Raw genomic sequence first — 24,495 nt, forward strand, 5'->3', positions numbered from 1 at the left:
AACCCCAGTTTAGATTTGCAATCAAGCTGAAACTCTTCAGTCCCCCAGGGCTTGCCTTTAAAAGAACAAAAAAGTTATTTGTAAGAAACAGAGACCTAGATTTGCATTTGAATGTGGTGCCAATCAATGCTTATTAGCGGGAATACAATGTGCACCATTAGCAGGAAGGTAGCTTTGGCAATTGCTCATTAGTTTCCTAGATTCAAATAAGTATTCTGATGGATGATCCGGATGCTCGCGCGTGTCTGATGAGATCCAAAGGCATCAATGATTTCCCACTTTTCTCCCCAGGGCAAGGCAACGTTCTGCAGGAATAATTGTATTCTCCTTTCCCTCCTTTCTCACTCACACTCGTCTCCAGGCTCCTCTGTACTCCCAGGGCCATAGGATGTCAAAGCTTGGAAGGACTGTAGGCATTTCTTGGTCAGGACATTACTTACGAGGAAATTGTAGTCCCGAGAGGGTAGGAGCAAACTGGTCATCTGAAAAGTTAGGAAAGAATCGGTTTATTACACACACTCCCTTTCTTCATTGAAAGGAAGGACTCTCGATGGGTTGAGGGCAGAATGGAAACACACAATGGGGCCACCGCTTTGCGGAAGATCCCTGGATGAGACTTGCAAAGGAGAGCAGACCTCTCTGCCTGGAGGACTGGAGAATTGGGGCCAGGCACCACTTTTGGCTGGAAGAAATGTAAGCAGCTTTTGGCAGGAAAGAGTTCTCTGCAGGAGGCCCCCTTGTCCTGTCGCTAACCGGAAACCAGGCGCCCCCATGCTCTACTCATCTCTGGCCCTAGCACACCTTTCACATCTTTTGAACACACACTACCTTGCCCAATCTGTTGGTTCTTTCCGTATATCAAAGAAGTAGAAATGAAGAATAAGTAATTAAGCGATGACCAGATCTCTTCCCTAGCTCCCCCTTCAGTAATCTTGGGAACAAACTGTGTGAACAAGATAGCATCTAAAAAAAATTGTTGCAGGAAGGGGGGCCCCTTCCAGGGCCCAAGAGTGGGATCTTGTCTAACACTCCGTAATGAACTGTCCGAGGAGACACACGTGCTGACAAAGCAAGAGACTTGATTGGGAAGGGGCCCCCGGGTGGAGAACAGCAGGGTAAGGGAACCCAGGAGAGCTGCTCTGCCATGTGGCTCGCAGTCTCAGGTTTTATGGTCATGGGGTTAGTTTCCGGGCTGTCTCTGGCCAATCATTCTGACTCAGGGTCCTCCCTGGTGCCATGTGCATGCAACTGCTCAGCCAAGATGGATTCCAGGGGGAAGGATTCTGGGAGGTTGGCAGGACATATAGACTGGCATCTCCTCTCTCCTTTTGACCTTTCCCAAATTCTTACAGTTCTGGTAGCTTGTTAGTTCCGCGTTCCTTACCAGGACCTCCTGTTGTAAGATAACACATGCAAGTGGTTACTATCGGGCCTCACCAGGGTAGGCGGTTTCAGTCAGTGGTTCCCCTAACAAAGTCACAAGAAGTTGACAAGCCTGCACACAGTGGGGGATGGCGATGACTCTGACCCCCTATCTCCATGATTAACTGAGATTACCTCCCTTTTTCCTTTTAAAAGCTTTCAAGGCTGAGCAGAACCCATGGAGATGGTTTTGGGGGACACTCAGTCCACCATCTCCCCAGACTACTGGCATTCTGATTAAAAGCAACTTTCCTTTCCACCAACTTTCCTCTCTCTCTCTGACTCTGGTTTTCGAGCGGCGAGCGCCTGGACCTGATTGGGTAACAGAAATGTGCTGAGAGATTAACCAGGTCACGGGGGCTCACTGTAAAGGGAAACTTCTTAGGCCTAACTCTGCTCTGGGCGTTAAGGGGGCCCCTAGGACAACAGCTGGCACGTGGGAGCTAAACAGCACAGTAGTTGCAAGCCCAAGTGTTAGAATTACATGGACTTGCGTCCAAGTTCCAGCCTTTCCACCAGGCTCCTAGGGTGATTCTTGGGCACATTAATGTTTGAGAACTGCTGAGCTGGCCTGTCCTATTCTGATAATTCATGCTGGACCCTAGGAGATTGTACTTGAGGAGGGAGGAGGATGAACCCCAAGGTGAAGCCCACTTCTGTGAGCAGAGTATAATGAAAATTTAGTTTTTCCTAGAAAACAAGCGTTTCCTCTTCCTCTTTTGTACTAGAACTTCCTTTTTTTATTTTTTATCTTTCAGCTACCATCTGTCCTCCATGTGATCTTGTTCTTCAGGGGAAGTGGTCTCTGCTCCCAGGAAGTGGCATAATTGGTCTAAACAAACCATATTTTCGTATCCCCTTTGTTTAATGATGGACTTAGGCATGGGAACATGAGGTGATTCTGACCAATGAGACACAAGTGGAGTCTGTGCTGGGGCTTCTGGCAGAGGTTTTCTTTGTTGATTGAGAGGACACAAAGAGGGAAGAAACAATCCCTCTACTGACTCTGGATACTGTTGTGAGAAAGTACCACCTGGAGCTTGGGCAGCCACCTTGTGGTCATGAGGAGGCTGCTAGGTCAAGGGTGGCAGAACAGAACAGCAGAAGGAAGCTGGGATTTACTGATATAACAGAGCTGCTGAATTAGCCAACTCTGAAGCCATCATTTTATTATGTGACATAATAACATTTACTCAAAGTCTAAAGACAGATGCATTGGTAGGTTCTGTTTCTTGCGGCTGAAAGTTTCTCTAAAAAGAGAGATGGAGATGTACACTCTGGAGGCCTGAGAAAGGAAACACTGATGAAGGGAAGAACCTGAGGCCAGAACAGCAAGTCTAGGAACTAGACTGTATCTCTAAGGAGAGCGGTGAGGAGTGGCCTGACCTTTACCACAGCTTTAGTGGCTAAAATCCGAGGACTCTGGAATGAGTGCCTGAGTTCAAAGTCCAAGTCCATCACTTAACTAACTATGTCGCCTTGGGCAAGTTACTTAACCTCAGTTTTCTCATCTATAAAACAGGATCATAATAGTACTATATAATATGATTTGAGAAGGTTAAATTAGTAACCTGAAGTACCAGGCAGTACCTAGCCCATGGTAAGTACTACATAAGTATTAACTATGAAGTGAGTAATATTTAGCAATCAGTTTTCCTTTACATGTTGTAATTCCCCTTTGTAAAAAAAAATAAACTTTTTATTTTGCGATAATTATAGGTTTACATGCAGCTGTAAGTAAAAATACAGAGAGATCCCATGTACCATGTACCCTGTTTCTCCCAATGGTAACATTTTACAACACTCTTGTCCAAAATCACAACCAGAATCTTGACATAACTACAGTGAGGATACAGAACATTCCCATCACAACAAGGATTTCTCTTGTGCCATTTTATAGCCACACCCACTTTCTCCTACCTTCACCCCCTCCTTAACCCCTAGCAACCACTAATCTGTTCTCCATTTCTTTGATTTTGTCATTTTAAGAATGTTATATAAATGGAATCATATAGGATGTAACCTTTTGGGTTTGGCTTTTTTTTTGCACTCAGCATAGTTCTCTGGAGATTTATACCGGTTGTTGTGTGTATCAATAGTTTGTTCCTTTTTACTGCTGAATGGTATTCCATGGTGTGGATATTCCCTGGTTTGTTTATCCATTTATCCAGTAAAGGACATTTGGGTTGTTTCCAGTTTGGGGCTATCACGAATAAAGCTGCTGTAAACGTTCATGGAGAGATGTTTGTATGAACATAAATTTTCATTTCTCTGGGATGAATGCCCAAGACCACGATTGCTGGGGTCGTATAGCAGTTGCATTTTTAGTTTTTTAAAGAAACTGACAAATTGTTTTCCAGAATGGCTATAACATTTTACATTCTCACTAGTGACGTAGGTTTCTTTGCATCCTCGCCAACATTTGGTATTGTCATTATTTTTTATTTTAGTTATTTTGATAGGTGTGAGGTGATATCTTACCGTGGTCTTAATTGGTATTTCTCTCTTTCCATGTGCTTATTTGCCATCTGTATCTCCTCTTCAGTAAAATGTCTCTTCGTATCTTTTGCCCATTTTCTAACTGGATTGTTTGTGGGTTTAGTTGTTGTTGTTGTTGAGTTTTGAGAGTTCTTTATGTATTTTAGATACTAATCTTTTGTTGGATATGTGTTTGCAAATATTTTCTCTCAGTCTATAGTCTGTCTTTACATCCTCTTGACAAGGTCTTAAGATCTTACTCAAATATTTCAGGGGAAGATGAGGAGACAGGAGGATGCTGGAGCTCAGGTGTTGGATAATAAGCATTTAATAAATGATATGTTTTTATAATAATGAATGTGAGCTAGGAATGCAGGGTGGAAAGGGAGAGTGGAGTGAAAGAAGGCGTTTGAGTCCCCCTGCCCTGGCCCACATGACCCAGAACTGGGAATTATCCCTAGTGAAAGCTCCCATATGAGAGGGTAAAGGGAAACTACCCCAGGGAGAACCATCTCCTGGCAGCAGCCAAGAAGATGGGAAAAGGTAGCAGGGGGCTGAGGCAGGACCTAAATTCTGCAGGATTAGGAAAACCCCCAAGAGAAGAGCCGGCTGTTCCCCTCACCACTCAACAATAAGGACATTTTAAGACCTCAAATAAGAAGAATTATGGAAGTAGACAGCTCTGGTCTGTTCAAAGAAGACAGACCATTGGGACTATCAAGGTTGCTTGGCCAGTTGCCGAGTGTTAAGGTGGAAAATTGAACATGGGAACATGGACTCTGTTTCTCGTATTCACTCGATACAGGTGTTCCCAGATCAAAGAAAGGCAGGAGAGACTGGAACATTTGGAAAGGAAAACTTAAAAGTTTAAAAAGGGCTGGTGGAACTAGAGGGAAGAAGGAAATGTTAGGAAAGATATAGCAACTTGAGAGATCATCATTGCAAATTTGAAAATGTAGTTTTGAAGCCAAATCCAGCCTCTGTAACCTGACACCGAATTAAATCTTGGAGACAGAGTTTTGGGTGAAGTAGAAAAGAATAGCTTTATTGCTTTGCCGGGCAAAGGGGGCCACAGCAGGCTAGTGCCCTCAAAACTGTGTGTCCTGACCTGGAGGGGTTAGTGAGAAGTTTTATAGTAATGGTTCAAAGAGGGTGTGATCAGCTCATGGGCATTCTTCTGATTGGTTGGACAGTTAACTTCTCCCACCTGGTGGTGGTTTCGATATCTGCAAAACAACTCAAGGATAGTTGTGTGTATCCCCCCACCTTTTTTTTTTAAGCTGCACCATGAGCCATGTGGGATCTTAGTTTCCCGACCAGGGATCAAACTCGTGCTTCCTGAATTGGGAGCCCGGAGTCTTAACCACTGGACTGCCAGGGAAGTCCATGTGTATCCCTTGATGGGGAACCAGGACCTTGCCCCAAGGCTGCACTATTGTTTCTTTTGACTGTTCCTACCTTGTCTTACATCCCCCCCTTCCCTAATTAACAACTGCTTGAACCTGCCTGCTGGAACTCATGGAGGCTTGAATGAAGCCTATTTCCTGTAATCAAATAAATGGGGGACACAGAAAGGTTTTTGTGCCCAGGAGTTCCACAGGGTCCTACTCGGTATCAGCTTCTCAGTGTTGATGTTGGAGCTGGTTCTCTCTCTCTGGAAAATGAGGATTTCTGTAAAGTGGGTGATCATTTGCCTGGATATGAAATTCTTCTAAAGGGGAAATAATATCACTTATATGTCATTTAATTTCTCAGTCTCTTTTTACTTCCAATGATTTTATTCCCCTTGTTGTAAAAATAGGGCATGTTCCTTAAAAAAAAAAAACAAGGAAACTATTAACAAGAGGACAAAAAAAAAAGATGAAGGATTAAAAAAAAAAAAACACTCTTAATCCTGCTACACTGGCAAAGCTACTCTTGTATATTGGTTACATGATTTTAAATTATTTTGTTTAAAGGCTACAAAGTTTGAAATTTGTGTCCTGCTTTTTATTTTTCCCTTTCCATTATATTGTGAATAGTTTTCCTTGTTATTATGGCCTTCTGGTCAATGTAATTTTTAATGCTGCTTAATAATAAATCAAGTAGCTGAACAGTAATTTCCTGAATAAATCTTTCCCATTAGTTGGGCAATTTAGCTTGTTTCCAGTTCTTGTCTATTAAATGGATGTTTTGGTGAAAACTGCAATGAGAATACCCACAGTCAGTCACCATTCAGCGAGCACTTACCGGGCCAAATGGTTTTACAATCCACATTTATTTGATCCTCACAACAACCCAACCAGGCAGAAGCCACTGTGGTTTATTCCACTTTTTTATTATTAAATTATAAAAACAAAATAAAGCAAGTCAAGCAGAACTAAAGGGACCTAATGGGAAGGTTCAACCCCTCCTCCCCTTGCCCTCCAAGCTCACCAATCCCCCTCCCCAGAGATAACACTGGTGTATTTCTTATGCATCCTTCCAGAAATTTTCTGTTCACATCCAAACACAAATCATGGCATATATTTTACTCTGAAACTTCCAATCTGTCTGAGCGAACTATCTCAAATGTCTTTCTATGTTTAGATATATTGATCTACGAGAGAGCCACAGTTATTTTTACTTTACACGTGGAGAAATTGAGGCCTAGGAGGTGAAGAAACATGCTTCTATGGGGTGAACTGTGTAATCCCCCCAAAAGATATGGTGAGGTCCTACCCCAGGACCTCAGAATGTGACCCCATTTGGAAGTAGGGTCATTGCTAATGTGATTAGTTAAGATGAGGCCATACAGGAGTAGGGAGAGCATTAATCCAACATGACTGGTATCCTTATAAAAAGGGGACATGTGGACACAGGCATTTGCAGAAGGAAAACTAAATGCAGAGACACAGGAAGGCCACCATGAGAAGATGGAGAATTGCGGTGATGCACCTACAAGCCGAGGAACACCGAAGAAACTGGAAAACCATTAGAAAGTAGGAAGAAGCCGGACTGCCCTAATGGCCCAGTGGTTAAGACTCTGCACTTCCACTGCAGGGTGCACGGGTTCAATATTTGGTCTGGGGACTAAGATCCCACATGCCATGTGGCAAAAAAAAAAAAAAAAAAAAATTAGGGAGAAACAAATAAGGATTTCTACAGACTTCATGATTTCAAGCCTCTAGCCTGGAGAACTGTGAGACAACACATTTACGTATGTACGTATTTTTATAAAGCCATCAGTTTGTTACAGCAGCCCTAGGAAACGAATACACAGCTCAAAGCTTCAAAACTAGCATGTGGCGGGACTGGAATCTGAACTCAGGTAGGTGTGACCCCAAGGCTAACAGCATGTTTTGGTTTTTTGAGCACACACCTATATGGTACTTAGCCAGTGCCAGGCTCTGTTCTAAGCATTTCACATGGATTTCCCTGCAGTAGGCATCTTCCAACCCCAATGTGGTTCAGTCATTCCCTCCTTGAGGTTATCTGGCAGCTTCCATCAGGGGGCAGGCCAGCACCTTTGTGTTCAGAAAGGAAAAGAACACAGAAGTCAGGTCCCTCTGCCCAGATTGCTTATAAACTCAGTCCACCAAAGCAAGGTTCGCATCAAAAGAAGGGGAGTGATTGGCCAAGAAGAGTGTGTGCAAAAAAACTTGGGGATTCTCTGGGGGGGGAGAGAACAAGGCCCCTGGGGGCATGGGCAGTCTGGTCTCTAGGTAGTTCTGTCAAGGGATATAGGGGACATGTTATCTATTTTTCCTACAAAAAGATCCTGAGTCCATTCTCACTCAACAACATTCTGATGCATAGACGGGTTAATGTTTGTGTGATAGGCTCCAGGTCTGGGGATTGTGGTGCAACAGATCCCCTTTCTCTGCAACTGTCTTGGCAACCATGTCTATACCATACGACCCTAACACCCCTGGACCCATGTGGAGCTGGAGGAATTCGGCACATTCCTGCTGCTGCTCTGGCTCAGAAGCTGTCCCGGCTGTTGACCCTGCTGAGCCCTGGTTGTTCAGCCCTTCCTTGGATTCTGTAGAACACCCCGGTATCTAGCCAGCACCCTTTTCTTGTTGCAAGTCCCCACTCCTTTTAAAGCTCTAGTCAGAGCTAGTTTCTATATTTGCAAAAGCACAAAAGCAAAAACCTGAATTCATATGAATTAGGATGGCTTCTGTGGATCAAAAAAATAAAGGATTAAATGTATTATTTAAAATCATAAAGGCAAGAAAAAGATAAAAATAATAAAGTCACAAGAACAACTAAGCACCTAGAAAAGAACTTACTGTGTTTAGATTCTTAATACATATTTCTTGACTGACTGCAGGAATTCACTAAAAATACTATCCTACAAAAACTGGGAAAGCAGGAAAGGAGAATGAAGCTGAGCTAAATTTCACTTCTTTCTTAGCAACGGAGATAACGTAGCTTCAAGTTGGTAATTTAAGACATACAGGTATAATCATATTATTTAGAATTATAGTGTTAAAACAAGAAAATGTTATTTCAGGAGTGGGAGAGTGTTTGTTTTTCAGCATCTTTCTAAACACCGTGTATTCTCAACCTTCTTTCTGTTTTGCAGAGGGATACAAGTCTGTTTGCAAAAGGTCCAGGCTGGGGGCAAGTGGCACTGGAATCCAGGACGTGCCCAGTCCCCCGTCACTAGACGCATCTGCCCAGAAGGGGGCGCCGTTTTCTAACTTGCACAGAGGCACTTACCGGCTGGCATCTACCTTGTCTTTGCCAGTCCGACAGAGGAAAATGGTATCTCATTATTGTTTTAATTTACATTCCCTTCATTGTGTGTGAGATCGAATGTTTTCTCCTATGTTTATAAGCCATTTGTATTTCCTTTTCTGTGAATTGCCTTTTCATGTCCTTCACCCTAATGGAAATTCTTTCTCCTCCGTGCAGTACTTTCTTTTTCTTATCTGATCACACTGTTACTCAGCTGCTTCCTCTAGTTTATTTTTGGCACACTCGAGCTGCTCTAAGTTCTCCTTTCCTCTTCCTCATGCTCCCCTACTGCCCTCTTCCTCCTGTTTGAATGTGTAAATGCCTCCTAGCACTCATGCTTTGTTTTCTGCCCCTGAGAGGTGAATCAGACACAACTGTGAGAGCAACGACCTTCTATCGGTGTAAAACATAAACTCACCATCTTCGTCTTCTCCAGTTCCTTTTATACCTGAAAACTTTTCTCTCCCTTCTAGATCTTCTGCAAACCCTCTACACTCTCCCATGGGCTTGGATTTTTGGAGCAAAGCCAAGAAATCCTGGTGGTGTTCTGCTTTTTGGACCTGCTATGAACTTCCTCTGGGCCAAGGACTTTCAAAGCTGGCTTTCTGCCTGCTTGGGTGCAGGAAAGACAGTGGGGAGAGGGAAAGTGTAGAAAAATCCGTAAATGAAAGCAAAATATCAATCCACCATGTTTTTATAAACAGAAACAGTTCTGCAAGAACCTGAGCCCAATACTTGTTAGTGGTTAACTTGGGGGACGGGATCGTCTTTCTTTGTAGAAAAATAATTTTTTTAACTAGGCTTATGGGTGAGTTTTATTTTCTTTTCCTCCTCTCCGGCATCTCCAACCTCTTAGTAGTTTTCATTGAAATATTTTATAGAAAAAAATAATAAAATGGTGACATTCAAAGAGTAACGAAGTGTATATAATGAAAATGAAGTTTCTCTTTTATCTGAATCCCTGGGAGCAATTACTATTATCACTTTCTTATGTAAGTTTTCAGACTTGTTCTGTGTATAGTCTGTCTGTCTGTCTGTATCTCTCTGTCTCTGTCTCTGATCTCTTTCTCTCTCTCTCTCATCCTTGACTCTTTTTCGACTAGTGGGTGTATCACATACAGACTTTCAGGCCCCCACCAGAATATCTTGGAAGTTGTTTAATATCAGAGTCCATAAAAATCAACCTCATTAAAAAAATGGCTTTGTAGTATTCTTATATGGGAGTTCTGTAATATAATGAACTCTTTTCCCATTAATTGAGAAAGGTTATTTCCCATTTTTTGCTATTACAAACAAGGACCGAAAAAATAACCTTGAGCAAACATCTTAGATTTGAGAGTATGTCTAGGATAAATTCCTCAAACTTGAGTTCCTGGGTCAAAGGTTCCCCCCCTATTTAAAATTTTTGATAGTTATCTAATAATTTCCTTTCAGAGAAGTTGTACCAACATGTGCTCACACCAACAATGTGTGAAAGTGTCTGTGTTTATACTTCCTTTTATTTTTAAAAATTAATTAATTAATTAATTTTTGGCTGCGTTGGGTCTTTGTTGCTACATGTGGGCTTTCTCTAGTTGCAGCGAGCAGGGGCTACTCTTCGTTGCGGTGTGTGGACTTCTCATTGCAGTGGCTTCTCTTGTTGCAGAGCACAGGCTCTAGGCATGCGGGCTTCAGTAGTTATGGCTCGCGGGCTCTAGAGCGCAGGCTCAGTAGTTGTGGAACATGGGCTTAGTTGCTCCGTGGCATGTGGGATCTTCCCGGACCAGGGCTCGAGCCTGTGTCCCCTGCACTGGCAGGCGGAGTCTTAACCACTGCGCCACCAGGGAAGCCCCCTCATATTAATTTTTAAAAGGTCTTTTTATAATAGAAAATTAGCCCACACTCTGTTATATATGTTGTGAATATTTTTCCTAATTTGCAGTTTGTCTTTTGATTTTGTTTAGTATATGTATTTTTTTGCCCCATGGAAATGAAAATTTTTTACCTGTTAAAATTTACCAATCTTTTCTCTTATCACTGCTTAGGTTGTGTCTTTCTTAAAAATGTCTTCCCTTGTCCAATTTTTAGAAAGGTATAACCATCCAAGACTGTACCAGGAAGAAATGGAAAATATGAACAGACCAATCACAAGTAATGAAATTGAAACTGTGATTAAAAATCTTCCAACAAACAAAAGTCCAGGACCAGATGGCTTCACAGGTGAATTCTATCAAACATTTAGAGAAGAGCTAACACCTATCCTTCTCAAACTCTTCCAAAAAATTGCAGAGGAAGGAACACTCCCAAACTCATTCTATGAGGCCACCATCACCCTGATACCAAAACCAGACAAAGACACTACAAAAAAAGGAAATTACAGACCAATATCACTGATGAATATAGATCCAAAAATCCTCAACAAAATACTAGCAAACAGAATCCAACAACACATTAAAAGGATCATACACCACGATCAAGTGGGATTTATCCCAGGGATGCAAGGATTCTTCAATATACGCAAATCAATCAATGTGATACACCATATTAACAAATTGAAGAATAAAAACCATATGATCATCTCAATAGATGCAGAAAAAGCTTTTGACAAATTTCAACACCCATTTATGATAAAAACTCTTCAGAAATTGAGCATAGAGGGAACCTACCTCAACATAATAAAGGCCATATATGACAAACCTACAGCAAACATCATTCTCAATGGTGAAAAACTGAAAGCATTTCCTCTAAGATCAGGAACAAGACAAGGATGTCCACTCTCGCCACTATTATTCAACATAGTTTTGGAAGTCCTAGCCATGGCAATCAGAGAAGAAGAAGAAATAAAAGGAATACAAATTGGAAAAGAAGAAGTAAAACTCTCACTGTTTGCAGATGACATGATACTATACATAGAGAATCCTAAAGATGCCACCAGAAAACTACTAGAGCTAATCAATGAATTTGGTGAAGTTGCAGGATACAAAATTAATGCACAGAAATCTCTTGCATTCCTATACACTAATGATGAAAAATCTGAAAGAGAAATTAAGGAAACACTCCCATTTAACATTGCAACAAAAAGAATAAAATACCTAGGAATCAACCTACCTAGGGAGACAAAAGACCTGTATGCAGAAAACTATAAGACACTGATGAAAGAAATTAAAAACGATACCAACAGCTGGAGAGATATACCATGTTCTTGGATTGGAAGAATCAATATTGTGAAAATGACTATACTACCCAAAGCAATCTACAGATTCAATGCAATCCCTATCAAATTACCAATGGCATTTTTTACAGAACTAGAACAAAAAAATCTTAAAATCTGTATGGAGACACAAAAGACCCCAAATAGCCAAAGCAATCTTGAGGGAAAAAAACGGAGCTGGCGGAATCAGACTCCCTGACTTCAGACTATACTACAAAGCTACAGTCATCAAGACAATATGGTACTGGCACAAAAACAGAAACAGATCAATGGAACAAGATAGAAAGCCCAGTGATAAACCCACGTAGCTATGGTCAACTAATCTATGACAAAGGAGGCAAGGATATACAGTGGAGAAAAGACAGTCTCTTCAATAAGTGGTGCTTGGAAAACTGGACAGCTACATGTAAAAGAATGAAATTAGAACACTCCCTAACACCATACACAAAAATAAACTCAAAATGGATTCGAGACCTAAATGTAAGACCAGACACTGTAAAACTCTTAGATAAAACATAGGAAGAACACTCTTTGACATAAATCACAGCAAGATCTTTTTTGACCCACCTCCTAGAGTAATGGAAATAAAAGCAAAAATAAACAAATGGGACCTAATGAAACTTCAAAGCTTTTGCACAACAAAGGAAACTACAAAAAAGACGAAAAGACAACCCTCAGAATGGGAGAAAATATTTGCAAACGAATCAACAGACAAAGGATTAATCTCCAAAATATATAAACAGCTCATGCAGCTCAATATTAAAAAAACAAACAACCCAATCCAAAAATGGGCAGAAGACCTAAATAGACATTTCTCCAAAGAAGACATACAGATGGCCAAGAAGCACATGAAAAGCTGCTCAGCATCACTAATCATTAGAGAAATGCAAATCAAAACTACAATGAGGTATCACCTCACACCAGTTAGAACGGGCATCATCAGAAAATCTACAAACAACAAATGCTGGAGAGGGTATGGAGAAAAGGGAACCCTCTTGCACTGTTGGTGGGAATGTAAATTGATACAGCCACTATGGAGAACAGTATGGAGGTTCCTTAAAAAACTAAAAATAGAATTACCATATGACCCAGCAATCCCACTACTGGGCATATACCCAGAGAAAACCATAATTCAAAAAGACATATGCACCCCAATGTTCAATGCAGCACTATTTACAAGAGCCAGGTCATGGAAACAACCTAAATGCCCATCAACAGACAAATGGATAAAGAGGATGTGGTACATATATACAATGGAATATTACTCAGCCATAAAAGGAATGAAATTGGGTCATTTGTAGAGACGTGGATGAATCTAGAGACTGTCTTACAGACTGAAGTAAGTCAGAAAGAGAAAAACAAATATCGTATATTAACACATACATGTGGAACCTAGAAAAATGGTACAGATGAACCAGTTTGCAGGGCAGAAATTGAGACAGATGTGGAGAACAAACGTATGGACACCAAGGGGGGAGAGTGGCGGGGGTGGGGATGGTGATGGGATGAATTGGGAGATTGGGATTGACATGTATACACTGATGTGTGTAAAATTGATGACTAATAAGAACCTGCTGTATAAAAAAATAAATAAAATAAAATTCAAAAATTAAAAAAAAAAGAGAAGAGCATTGGCACAAGAAGAGAAAGTAAAAGAATATTCTTCTTCTTCAAAAAAAAAAGGTCTTCCCTTGTCCAAGATTATTAAAAAAATTTCCCATTTTTCTAGTATTCTAATGGCTTTATTTCTTTTTGTTTTGTTTTCTTTCTTTTTTTTTTTGCTTTAACATTTTTGCCCTATCTGGAATTAATTTGATAAAAGGAGTGAGGTAAGAACCTAGCCTTTATTATTATTATTATTTTTAATCTGGATGACTACCCAGAACTCCTAAAACAATTTATTGATAAGTCCAGCTTCTACCCACTTATTTAAAATGCCTCTCTTAAAGATAAATACTGTATGATGTCACTTATGTGGAATCTAAAATATGACACAGGGAATTCCCTGGTAGTCCAGTGGTTAGGGTGCCGCGCTTCCACTGCAGGGGGCACGGGTTCAATCCCTGGTCAGGGAACTAAGATCCCACATGCTGTGTGGCGTGGCCAAAAAAAAAAACCCGACACAAATGAACCTATCTATGAAACAGAAACAGACTCACAGACATGGAGAACAGACTTGTGGTTGCCAAGGATGAATTCGGAGTTTGGGACTAGCAGATGCAAACTAGTATATATAATATGGATAAAGAACAAGGTCCTACTGTATAGTACAGGGACTATATTTAATATTCTGTAATAAACTATAAAGGAAAATAAAAATAAAATAAACTAAAATGCTTACTTTATATAGAAGTGCAATGATATGGAGAAAGTCTTGGCTAACTAAACTCTGAGATTCTGGCCAGTTCTTCCTTTTTCTTGCTGATGTTGTTGTCTTTCAGAAGGTAGAGAAAACATCTAGAGGAACCATTGCCTTGGGCCAAATTCTGGCCAACCAGGAGGAACAAGCTGGTGAGGGAAGTGGCAAGACCCTTGGTAGAAAGTGACCATGTCATTCTAGACACTCTGTCTGCCTCCTACCACTTCGGTTAACCCTCTAGCTTCATCTAGCCCAGTGGGGAACAACCCTTGTGGTCAGCACCCCTGACAGCCTGGCTCTGTCTCTAGCAACAGGAAGTCTGATAAGCAAGTTCCCCAAACATCCCCTCCCCTCCAGTTCTTTGCCCATGCTCTTCGCTTTGCCTGAAACCCTTTCTGTCATTTCTTTGCCTACGTAGATCTTCATCCTTCATGTCTGAGTTTAAAGGTTGCCTCCATTATGGAACCTTCCCTGATACACTAAGCTGGGTGTTCCCTAGTACCTTCTCTTCCCTTCAGAGTCTTTACCCAAGACCGATGGGGTGGGGCTTCCTTGGTGGTGCAGTGGTTAAGAATCCGCCTGCCAATGCAGGAGACACGGGTTCGAGCCCTGGTCCGGGAAGATCCCACATGCCGCGGAGCAACTAAGTCCGTGCACCACAACTACTGAGCCTGCGCTCTAGAGCCCGCGAGCCACAACTACTGAGCCCACGTGCTACAACTACTGAAGCCCGTGTGCCTAGAGCCCATGCTCTGTAACAAGAGAAGCCACCGTGATGAGAAGCCCACGCACTGAAGAGTAGCCCCCGCTCGCCGCAACTAGAGAAAAGCCTGTGCGCAGGAACGAAGACCCAATGCAGCCAAAAATTTAAAAAAAAAGACCGATGGGATGGAGATGGGAAAGCCACACACACTCCAGGGGTCTGATGTTTTGGAAAGTGGCCTGGGGTCAATCTCAAGTAAAGATTTCTCATAGTAAATTTGTTCCAGGACCAGAACCAGCTACATAGTTTGGGGGACCCAGTGCAAAACCAAACTGTGGGGTCCCTTGTTCAACAATTATGGATTTCAAGATGGTGACAGAAGAGCATTAAATCAAGTCAGGGCCCTTCCGAGAGTAGAGTCCTCTGAGACTGCACAGATTGCATGCTCATTGTAGTGTGTTGAATGTTGGCCCCTGAAAGATATGCCCATGTCCTAATCTGCAGCCCCTGTGAAAATGTGACCTTGTTTGGAAAAAGGGTCTTTGCAGATGTAAGTAAGTAAAGGATCTTGAGATGAAGAAGTCACCTGGATTATCTGGATAGGCCCAAAATCCAATGACACGTGTCCTTGTAAGAGATACACAGGGAAGGTCAGACAGATGAGAGAAGACGGAGAAGAAGATGGAGACAGAGATAGGAGTGATGTGGCCATAAACCAAAGAAGCCAAGGGATGCTGACAGCCCCCAGAAGCTGGAAAAAGCAAGGAGAATTCTCACTTACAGTCTCCAGAGCGAGTATAGTCCTCTAACACCTTGATTTCAGCCTTCTGGTCTCCGGAATTGTGAGAGAATAAATTTTTGTGGTTTTAAGCCACCTAATTTGTAATAATTTGTTTTGGCAGCCACAGGAAGCTAATACACATTTGAAGCTGGCTCTGCTCAGGACATTTGTTGAAACCCTGGAGAAAGGAAAACTTGTCTTTCCTTTTGAGTTACTAAGTTAGTAGGATTAAGCTCAGAGCAGCCAGGCCCACTACCTGGGTAGAGCTGGTTTGAGGATGAAATCAAACCAGGAAAGCAGAGCCAAGAGATGGAAAGAGAGTGATTTCTGAGGACGTTGTTGGAAAACCTGGATCAAACTGTGCCTGAAGCTGAGATCTAGCCCTGGATTTTTCAGTTATTTGAGGTCTAAAAATCCTGAAAAATAAAACAAATCCTCAATTCATTTTTTAAAAATAAATTTATTTTATTTATTTATTTTTGGCTGCATTGGGTCTTCGTTGCTGTGCACGGGCTTCTCTTTGCAGTGGCTTCTCTTGCTGTGGAGCACGGGCTCTAGGCGCGTGGGTTTCAGTAGTTGTGGCACATGGGCTCAGTAGTTGTGGCACATGGGCTCAGTAGTTGTGGCTCGCGGGCTCTAGAGTGCAGGCTCAGTAGTTGTGACTCACGGGCTTAGTTGCTCTGCAGCATGTGGGATCTTCCCGGACCAGGGCTCGAACCCGTGTCCCCTGCACTGGCAGGCGGATTCTTAACCACTGTACCACCAGGGAAGCCCCTCAATTCATTTTACATTCAGTTTTTCTCACTTGCATCTGAAAGAGTCGGAACTACTACTCAGATATCAGACAATTAAGAAAAAATGAGGCTTGGAGAGGAAGCTAGATCAAGAGAATTGGGAAATGCTCACAATGGTAGATTAGAATAAAGAGGAGGAGAGGGCACCCAATGAAGGAGTGTGACTACAAAAAGAGCCCTCCAGTGAGGAGAGATTTTAGAGGACGTGTCTGAAAGACGGAAAGAAGGACATGCTACCAATGATAGGGATGAGGCAGGGCGTGAATTGCTAACAGGAGATTCTAAAGCAGTCTCAGAGCTGAAGCTATGAACAGCCAAGGACCACGAGGAGAACTCCATGGTATGTCACAGCATGAAGAATGACAAGGGAGGGGAAGGCCCCCTGGTGCTGTTGTGTGGATGGAGGAAAGGGAAAGACTCCCACTGCTCTGGCGCATCGTGGAAGTCTAGTTGAAGATTCATGGTGTTAGGGAGTATTTGTTGAGCAAAGTCCCCCAGGAGCTGGGCATGGGTTCCAGAGCCTGGGGAGGAATTGGCATGGAACAGGATGGACTGGGAGAGATGCTTCTTTGGAATCTTCTGTGTTGCTATCAGGACTGGATTGAGATATTTAGTCATAAGTCACTATCCCCATATATAATAAAACCGGCAGCACTAAACCATAAAAATGCCTAGGACACATTTTTGCTCTCCCTCACATCCTCTTAGGTTCACTTTTTTACTCCAGCCAGCACTGTGGCACCTAGCTGTGCCCAGTTGTAAACAGAGAGCATCTCACTTTAGTGACACTGTATGTGTCACTCTCTGTCCCAGGGCTTTTCTGCCACCTCCAGATGGTGCAAATGTAAGGACCTGCGCAACTATTCTGACTCAGTCACACACCTGGATGTGCAAGGGGCTGACCAGCGATGCAGCAACCCTTGACAAACGAAGGACGGGAGCCACAGATGAATCACTCCCCTCTTGAGTCCCATGTTCTGAAGAGTATCCCCCATGGCTCCTGCAAGGGACCTCTGCAGGACTGAGCCCTAGCTGCCCATGGTGGTAACCAGCTCAATAGCTTATCCCTAGGTGGCTCTCACTCCTCTGATTCACTTTTCTTCACCCTCCACCTCTTTGGAATCACTTTCCAAGTTAAACCCCTCTTTCAGGCTCTGCTCTTTTGAGGAACGGAGGCTGAAACAATAGTGTTGAAGAAGGTCACGGAGAGGACACGACTGGAGGTTGACCCGGGCAGCGCGAGACTCCTCACCCCCACCCCATCCTTGGAATGTGCGCGTTCGGCCCACTGTTCCCACAGTGAGAGCTGTTCCAAGGACGCAGCCTTGAGAGAGCAATGTGTTGTCAACACCGTCTGGGTTAGATATGTGACTGAACCCTGCTAAGGCCTCTGCATAAACTTTACAGATTCTAGCAGGTGGGTGCAGAGATCTACTCATCTTGCTACTGCCTAAGACAAGCCTCATATGTAAGTTTGTTTGCTTATTACCCTGGCCACCTACCAATCTGGAGTGGCTGCCTCTTTCTTCCGTCTCTCCTTTGCCCTCCGTGTATGGGCATCAATTTACAAACCAATAAGTAGATTGTAAGGAATTCACCAAAGTTTTAGTTCTTCCGTGACTATTTTAATGTTCCAAAGTCACTGATGCTGCTATTCACCAAGGTGCTTCAAGAAGGCAGGAAAAAAGATAGGCCCAGGAACGATTATAAACAGGGCAGGGAGAAAGCAGAATGAGGTTGAGGCCTAGTAAGAGATATGCAGACGGGATGGAGGGAAATGAGCAGACAGGCCAACCATGAGTGTGGCAGAGTTAGGACACATTACGAGGAGAATAACATTAGAAATAACGCAGGAAAAATTCCCCATCCTTCATGGAACAGACCATGTTTGGAGCACTGTGTCTCACTTCTGGGCCCTCCACTTTGATAAAGGCAACGGAACTACAGCATGTTTAGACAAAAGGTCAACTAGGTATTCAGGGACTTGTTACTATAATGCAGAAGGAAGTAGGAAGGTTTTACCTGTAGAACTGCTAGGAGAGAGGGAGGGGTATGAGAGCTGTTTTCCAATGTGTGAAGGGTTGTCATATGGCAGAGGCAATAGATTTATTCTCGGAGTGAAGAATATTATATGGAAGTTGGAGGCAGCCGGATTTAGCGCAACACAAAGAGAAACTCTTAAATCTGGAGCCTGCCCTCTGTCTTCCAGAGGATCCAGATGCCTGGGGTTCCCATGCATGGCATGGTTTCCAAACTAAGAAGAAGCAAAGGCAATGACATCAAAAGATCTTAACTTGGACTTCCCTGGTGGCACAGTGGTTAGGAGTCTGCCTGCCGATGCAGGGGACACGGGTTCGATCCCTGGTCCAGGAAGATCCCACATGCTGCGGAGCAACTGAGCCCGTGCACCACAACTACTGAGCCTGCGCTCTAGAGCCCGTGCTCCACAACAAGAGAAGCCACTGCAATGAGAAGCTCGCACACCGCAACAAAGAATAGTCCCCGCTTGCCGCAACTAGAGAAAGCCCGCGTGCAGCAACGAAGACCTAACACAGCCAAAAATAAATCAATTTAAAAAAAAATCTTAACTTGCCTCATTCCCTCCTTCCTTCCATTCATTCCATCAAATTGCTGAGCACCTCTAATGCACAGGAAGGCCTTCCTTACAGAGAATTGAAAATCTCTTGGTAACTCACATCGTTTGTTCCTAGGCTTTTCTCATGGAAAGAAATGTCTCCAGTGTTGCTTTCTTCTGTCAGAGTGCTTGAAGTGTGGCTTGTGAAACTGAGCATGTCTGTGATAACTATCTCCACATCATGGCAACAAGAGTCAATTGCATTAGTGCATCATTCAGGATACTTTCATTGTAAACAACATAAATGGACTCTGGCTAACCTTAAAAAAAAATTATTAGATTTTTAAATAGCTGCAGGTAAAACTAAAGGTCAGTCTTTGAGGCCAGGAATCAAGGATGTTCTAAGGATCTAGGTAGTCAGAATACATGTACCTATATGTGTACTTATCTATCTATCATCTATCTATCTATCATCTATCTATCTATCTATCTATCTATCTATCTATCTATCTATCTATCTAACATCTATCACCTGCACTCATAACCAGCATGTTGTAGAATCTTCTCCACAAGAAGCCAGCTCTACACTTTGCCTTAATTGAAACCTGGCTCTCTAAGGAGGTAATTTCTTCTTCCCCTCTCCATTACCACTGTGAGCAATTTTAGTGTCCTTACAGATCACTTTCCCAACACTTTGGATGACTGTTCTGTGATCTTCTCAACCAACGGTCTTCTCCTCTACTCCCTCGTGGCCACACCAGGACTTGGGCATCAGCCAGAACAGCTCTATTTGAAAAATGTTAAAAGGGACACTTTCACCTATTGATCATAACTTCCCATCTTCCCACCTCTTCCACACCTTCATTTCCACTTAACCTATTTTTCAATCTCATCAATGCCACTGGTCCCTCAACCTCTTCTGGCTTCACTTTTTTCCCCAGCTGCAAGACTGTGGTCAGTCCAATGAACACCTCTCAGGCCAATAATCCCAATTCTTCCACACCTCTGCCTTTCTGGCCATCCATTTTCTCAGTTCCTATTCTCAGGCTTTTCAGCATGACTGGAGAGGAATCATAGCATCATACTCTCTGGCTTCATGAAAAATTCTTAGTTTCCATCTGTTGTGGTTAATTTTATGTGCCCACTTGGCTGGGCTACAGGGTGCCCAGAAATTTGGTCAAACATTATTATGCATGTGTCTGTGAAGATGTGTTTGGATGAGATTCACATTTGAATCAGTAGACTGAGTAAAGCAGATGGCCCTCCCCAATTGTGTGGGTCTTGTCTAATCAGCTGAAGGCCTGAATAGAGCAAAAAGCCTGATTCTCACCTGAGTGAGAGGGAACTCCTCCTGCCTGATGGACTTTGAGCTGGGACATTGAATTTTCCCCACCTTCAGACTTGAACTGAAACATTGGCTCTCTCTGGGTGTACAGTCTGTGAGCTTTTGGACTGGAACTTACATCACCAGCTCTCCTGGTTCTCAGGCCTTCAGATTCAGAATGGAGCTACACCATCATCTCTGCTGGGTGTCCAGCTTGCCTACTCAGCCTGCAAATTTTGGGACTTTCCAGCCTCCATAATCACATGAGCCAATTCCTTATAATAAATCTCTCTCTCTCTCTCTCTATGTATGTGTATATATATATATATATATATATACACACACACACACCTTATTATTTCTGTTTCTCTAGAGAACCCTGACTAACACACCATCCTTAGCTTGACGTTTATGCTGGTCAAAATCTTTTTATGAATCTTTAGTTGTTCTCTTTTCCACGACACAAGGCTTTACCACTTTCCTCAAGCCCCTACCTGATTGTGTCTCTTTTTATTCCCAAGTTTTGACTTTACTTCTAGAAAATATATAGGCCAACAAGCTAAAACAACCTCAACTTCTCCCTCCTCCCTTTTGAAACGTCTGTATTTTCCCAGTCCTTACCACCGTCACTGTGTTCCTCCAGGACAAGGATCTTCTCTAGTTTTCAAGGGTAAGTGCTTCATCTCTTCATCCATTGTATTTCCTCTCTTCTCCCCAGGAGCCTTGCTCCAGCAATTAATTCTCTATCCTCTGAACTTTCATCCTTTCCCTGCCATTGCCTTCTTTCTCCCCATCTGATGATGTCTTTATCATCGAAAAATAAAACTCCTTTTCTTAACACTACCTTTGCCGCAAATCAGGATTTTATCACTCTCCATTCAAACGTCTAGAAAAGTACATATGGTATACATTTTAAAGATGTTTTTATTTTGAGGTAGTTGTTAATGGACGTGCAGATGTAAGAACTAATACAGAGAGATCCCATATGCCTTTGCCCAGTTTCCTTCAGTGGAAACACCCTGTATAACTTTAGCACAATAGCACGTATAATCAACCGACCTATTCCGATTTCACCAGTGTTACATGTACTCGTGTGTGTGTGTGTGTGTTTAGTGTCATGTGATATATCACATGTTTAGGTTTTGTGACCACCATAGTCAAGATAAAGGACAATCTCATCACTACAAGGATCTCTCACGCTATCTTTTTATGGCCACACCACCTCCCTTCCTCCTTCTCCCTTGCTCTTGGAAACAACGAATATGTTTTCCATTTCTATAATTTTGTCATTTCAAGAATGTTGTATAAATGGAAACATACAGTATGTAATTTTTGGGATTGGATTTTTTTTCCCTCAGAATAATTTTCTTGAGATCCATCCAAGTTGTGTATATCAATATTTCATTATTAAAAAAATTTTTTAGTAATATTCCTATTCCATATAGATGTACTGTAGTTTTTTTAACCATTTGCCCACATTTGATTGTCTCCATTCTGGGGCTATTATAAAGTTTCTATGAATATTTGTGTACAGGTTTTTGTGTGAACATGAGGTTTTATTTATCTAGGACAAATATCCAAGAGTGCAGTGCAGTTGCTAAGCCCATATGGCAAGCATCTATTTACTTTTATCTATCTATCTATCTATCTATCTATCTATCTATCTATCTATCTATCTATCTATCTATCTATCTATCTATCATCTATATCTATCTATCTATCTATCTATCTATCTATCTATCTATCTATCTATCTATCTATCTATCTATCTCCCTATCTATCTATCTATGTATCTACCTATCAATCATCTGTCTTTGTATTTTATTGTGGTAAAAAACAACAGTACATAAAATTTATCATCTTAACTATTTTTACGTGTGTAGTTCAATAGTGCTAAGTATATTCACATTTGTTGTGCAGCATTTGTTCTCCAGAACTTTTTCATCTTGCAAATCTGAAACTATACCCCTTAAACAACAACTCCACTTTCTCCCTCCCTCCAGTTCCTGGTAACTACTATCTACTTTCTATTTCTATGAATTTGACTACTTCTGGGTACCTCATATAAGCAGAATCATACAGTATTTGTCGTTTCCTGACTGGCTCATTTCACTTAGCATAATGTCCTCAAGTTTCATCCTTGTTGTAGCATGTGTCAGAATTTCCTTCCTTTTTAAGGCTGACTAATACTCTGTTGTATGTATCTACCACATTTTGTTTATCCACTTATCCATTGATGGACAGTTGTGTTGCTTCCACTTCCTGGCTCTTGCAAATACTGATGTTATAAATGTGAGTGTGCAAATATCTGTTTGAGACCCTGCTTTCACTTCTATTGGGTATATACTTAGAAGTGAGATTGCTGGATTATAAGGTAATTCTATTTTTAATTTTTTTGGGAAACTCCATGCTGTTTTCACAGCAGCTGCACTATTTTACAATCCCAACAACAATGTACAAGGGTTCCAATTTCTTCACATCACCACCAACACTTGTTATTTTCTGTGTGTGTGTGTGTGTTTTTAGTAGCAGCCATCCTAATGGGTGTGAGGTAATATCTCATTGTGGTTTTGATTTGCATTTGTCTGTGATGTGAGCATTTTTCATATGCCTATTGGCCATTTGTATATCATCTTTGGAGAAATGTCTATTCAAGTCCTTTGCCCATTTTAAAATTGGGTTATTTTATTATTTGTTGTAGAGTTGCAGTGGTTTTTTTTGTTTGATTTTTTTTGTTTTCTGTGGTAGAGTTGCAGTGTTTTTAAAAATATTTTCTGGATATTAATCCCTTGTCAAATATATGATTTGCAAATATCTTCTCTTACTCTGTAGATTGTCTTTTTATTCTATTGGTTGTGCCCTTTGATGCACAAAATTTTTCAAATATGATGTAGCCCCAAACACATTTTGTTTTGTAGGAAACTGCCATACTCTTTTCCAGAGTGACTGTACCATTTTACATTCCCACCAACGATGTATGAGTGATCTTGTTTCTCTGAATTCTTATCAGCATTTGGTAGTAGCACTATTTTTCAATTTTAGTCATTCTGATGAGTGTGTGGTAATATATTTTTGTGGTTTTAATTTGCATTTTCCTGATGGTTAATGATGTTGAACATATTTTCATGTGCTTATTTGTGATGTGAAATGGCTGTTCATGTCTTTTGCCCACTTTCTAATTTTTTTTTTATTGTTAAGTTTTCAGAGTTTTTAATATATTCTAGATACTCATCCTTTATGGGTTACAAATATTTTCTCCAGTCTGTAGCTTATCTTTTCATCCTCTTAACCAGGTCTTTCACAGAGAAAACCTTTTTAATTTTCATGATTTAATCTCCAGTTTATCAATTTTTCCTTGCTTTTGGTGTCATGTCTAAAAACTCTGTTATACACTCCCCCATTCTTTCTTCTTTTAGAGAATCATCACTCTCCTTAGTCCATAAAAATGTTTAATCTGTGTGCTTTGGTGAAATGGGAGCTAACAAGTGTATGGCCAACGAGAACACTCCATCTCCTTGCCCAGAGATGGTCAGGTCGCTCAAGCTCGACCATTCAAAATCCTTCTTGAGGCTTTCACAAGAGCCATTGGGAAGGATGCCCTCTACTTCTCCATGTGGACAAAGATTTTTCTGAGAAGAAGACAAGCAGAACCAAGAAATGGAGAGAAAAGAAGACAGTGTTTCAATTATGTAGTTTAAACCTCTGAACCCTGGTATGCCTGAAGCTAGCTACCTTTTGATGTTTCTATGATTGAAGAGACACCAGATCAATTATAAGGGCCACCAAGTCTCCCCTCTCCCACCAAACTGGTTTAAATTGGGTTTATGTGGTACATAATCAAAAGAGTCCTAGGTAATATAGCATTCTATATTTATGATTCCTCTTTTCTCTTCTTTATTTTACTCTTTAATTGATAGTCTGTTTTTCACCATATCATGCCCCTGAAACTGCTCTTGCTAAGGTGACCAGTGACAAAAATTTTACAGTCTCTGTTCTTAACCTCTTTGCCATATTTGACATTATGTCCAATTTACTTGCTTCCTAATACTCCTATAATGTCTTTCTCCTTTTTCTTTAGGTCCTACACATCAGAGACCATGACAGACATCATCACACAAGTTATATCTTTATATGGAGCTTAAACCTCCCCACATCCTTTCAC

At 41.6% G+C, this 24,495-nt stretch overlaps 1 protein-coding gene and 1 long non-coding RNA gene across 7 annotated transcripts in view; one reads left to right on the forward strand and one right to left on the reverse strand.

Moving 5' to 3' along the window:
• Positions 1 to 20,665, forward strand: part of CHP2 (calcineurin like EF-hand protein 2) — a 48,549-nt gene extending 27,884 nt beyond the window's left edge. For 4 of the 6 annotated variants that reach the window (XR_014254994.1, XR_014254995.1, XR_014254996.1 and 1 more), the window contains exon 9: positions 539 to 5,733. Coding sequence is in view for 2 of the 6 variants with exons in the window: in XM_082431133.1 (XP_082287259.1) it covers positions 8,453 to 8,536 (84 nt within the window). In the remaining 4 variants the exon portion in view is untranslated. Of the gene's footprint in view, positions 1 to 538; positions 5,734 to 8,452 lie in introns of those variants that run through there. The other 2 variants (XM_082431133.1, XM_082431134.1) reach the window with 2 other exon arrangements.
• The window catches only part of LOC309645684, a 594,963-nt gene that overhangs the window by 22,637 nt on the left and 547,831 nt on the right, over positions 1 to 24,495 (reverse strand). The window lies entirely within an intron of this gene.

Source organism: Balaenoptera physalus (assembly GCF_965194825.1).
Source record: "Balaenoptera physalus genome assembly, chromosome: 16".
In the NCBI taxonomy this organism is placed as follows: domain Eukaryota; kingdom Metazoa; phylum Chordata; class Mammalia; order Artiodactyla; family Balaenopteridae; genus Balaenoptera; species Balaenoptera physalus.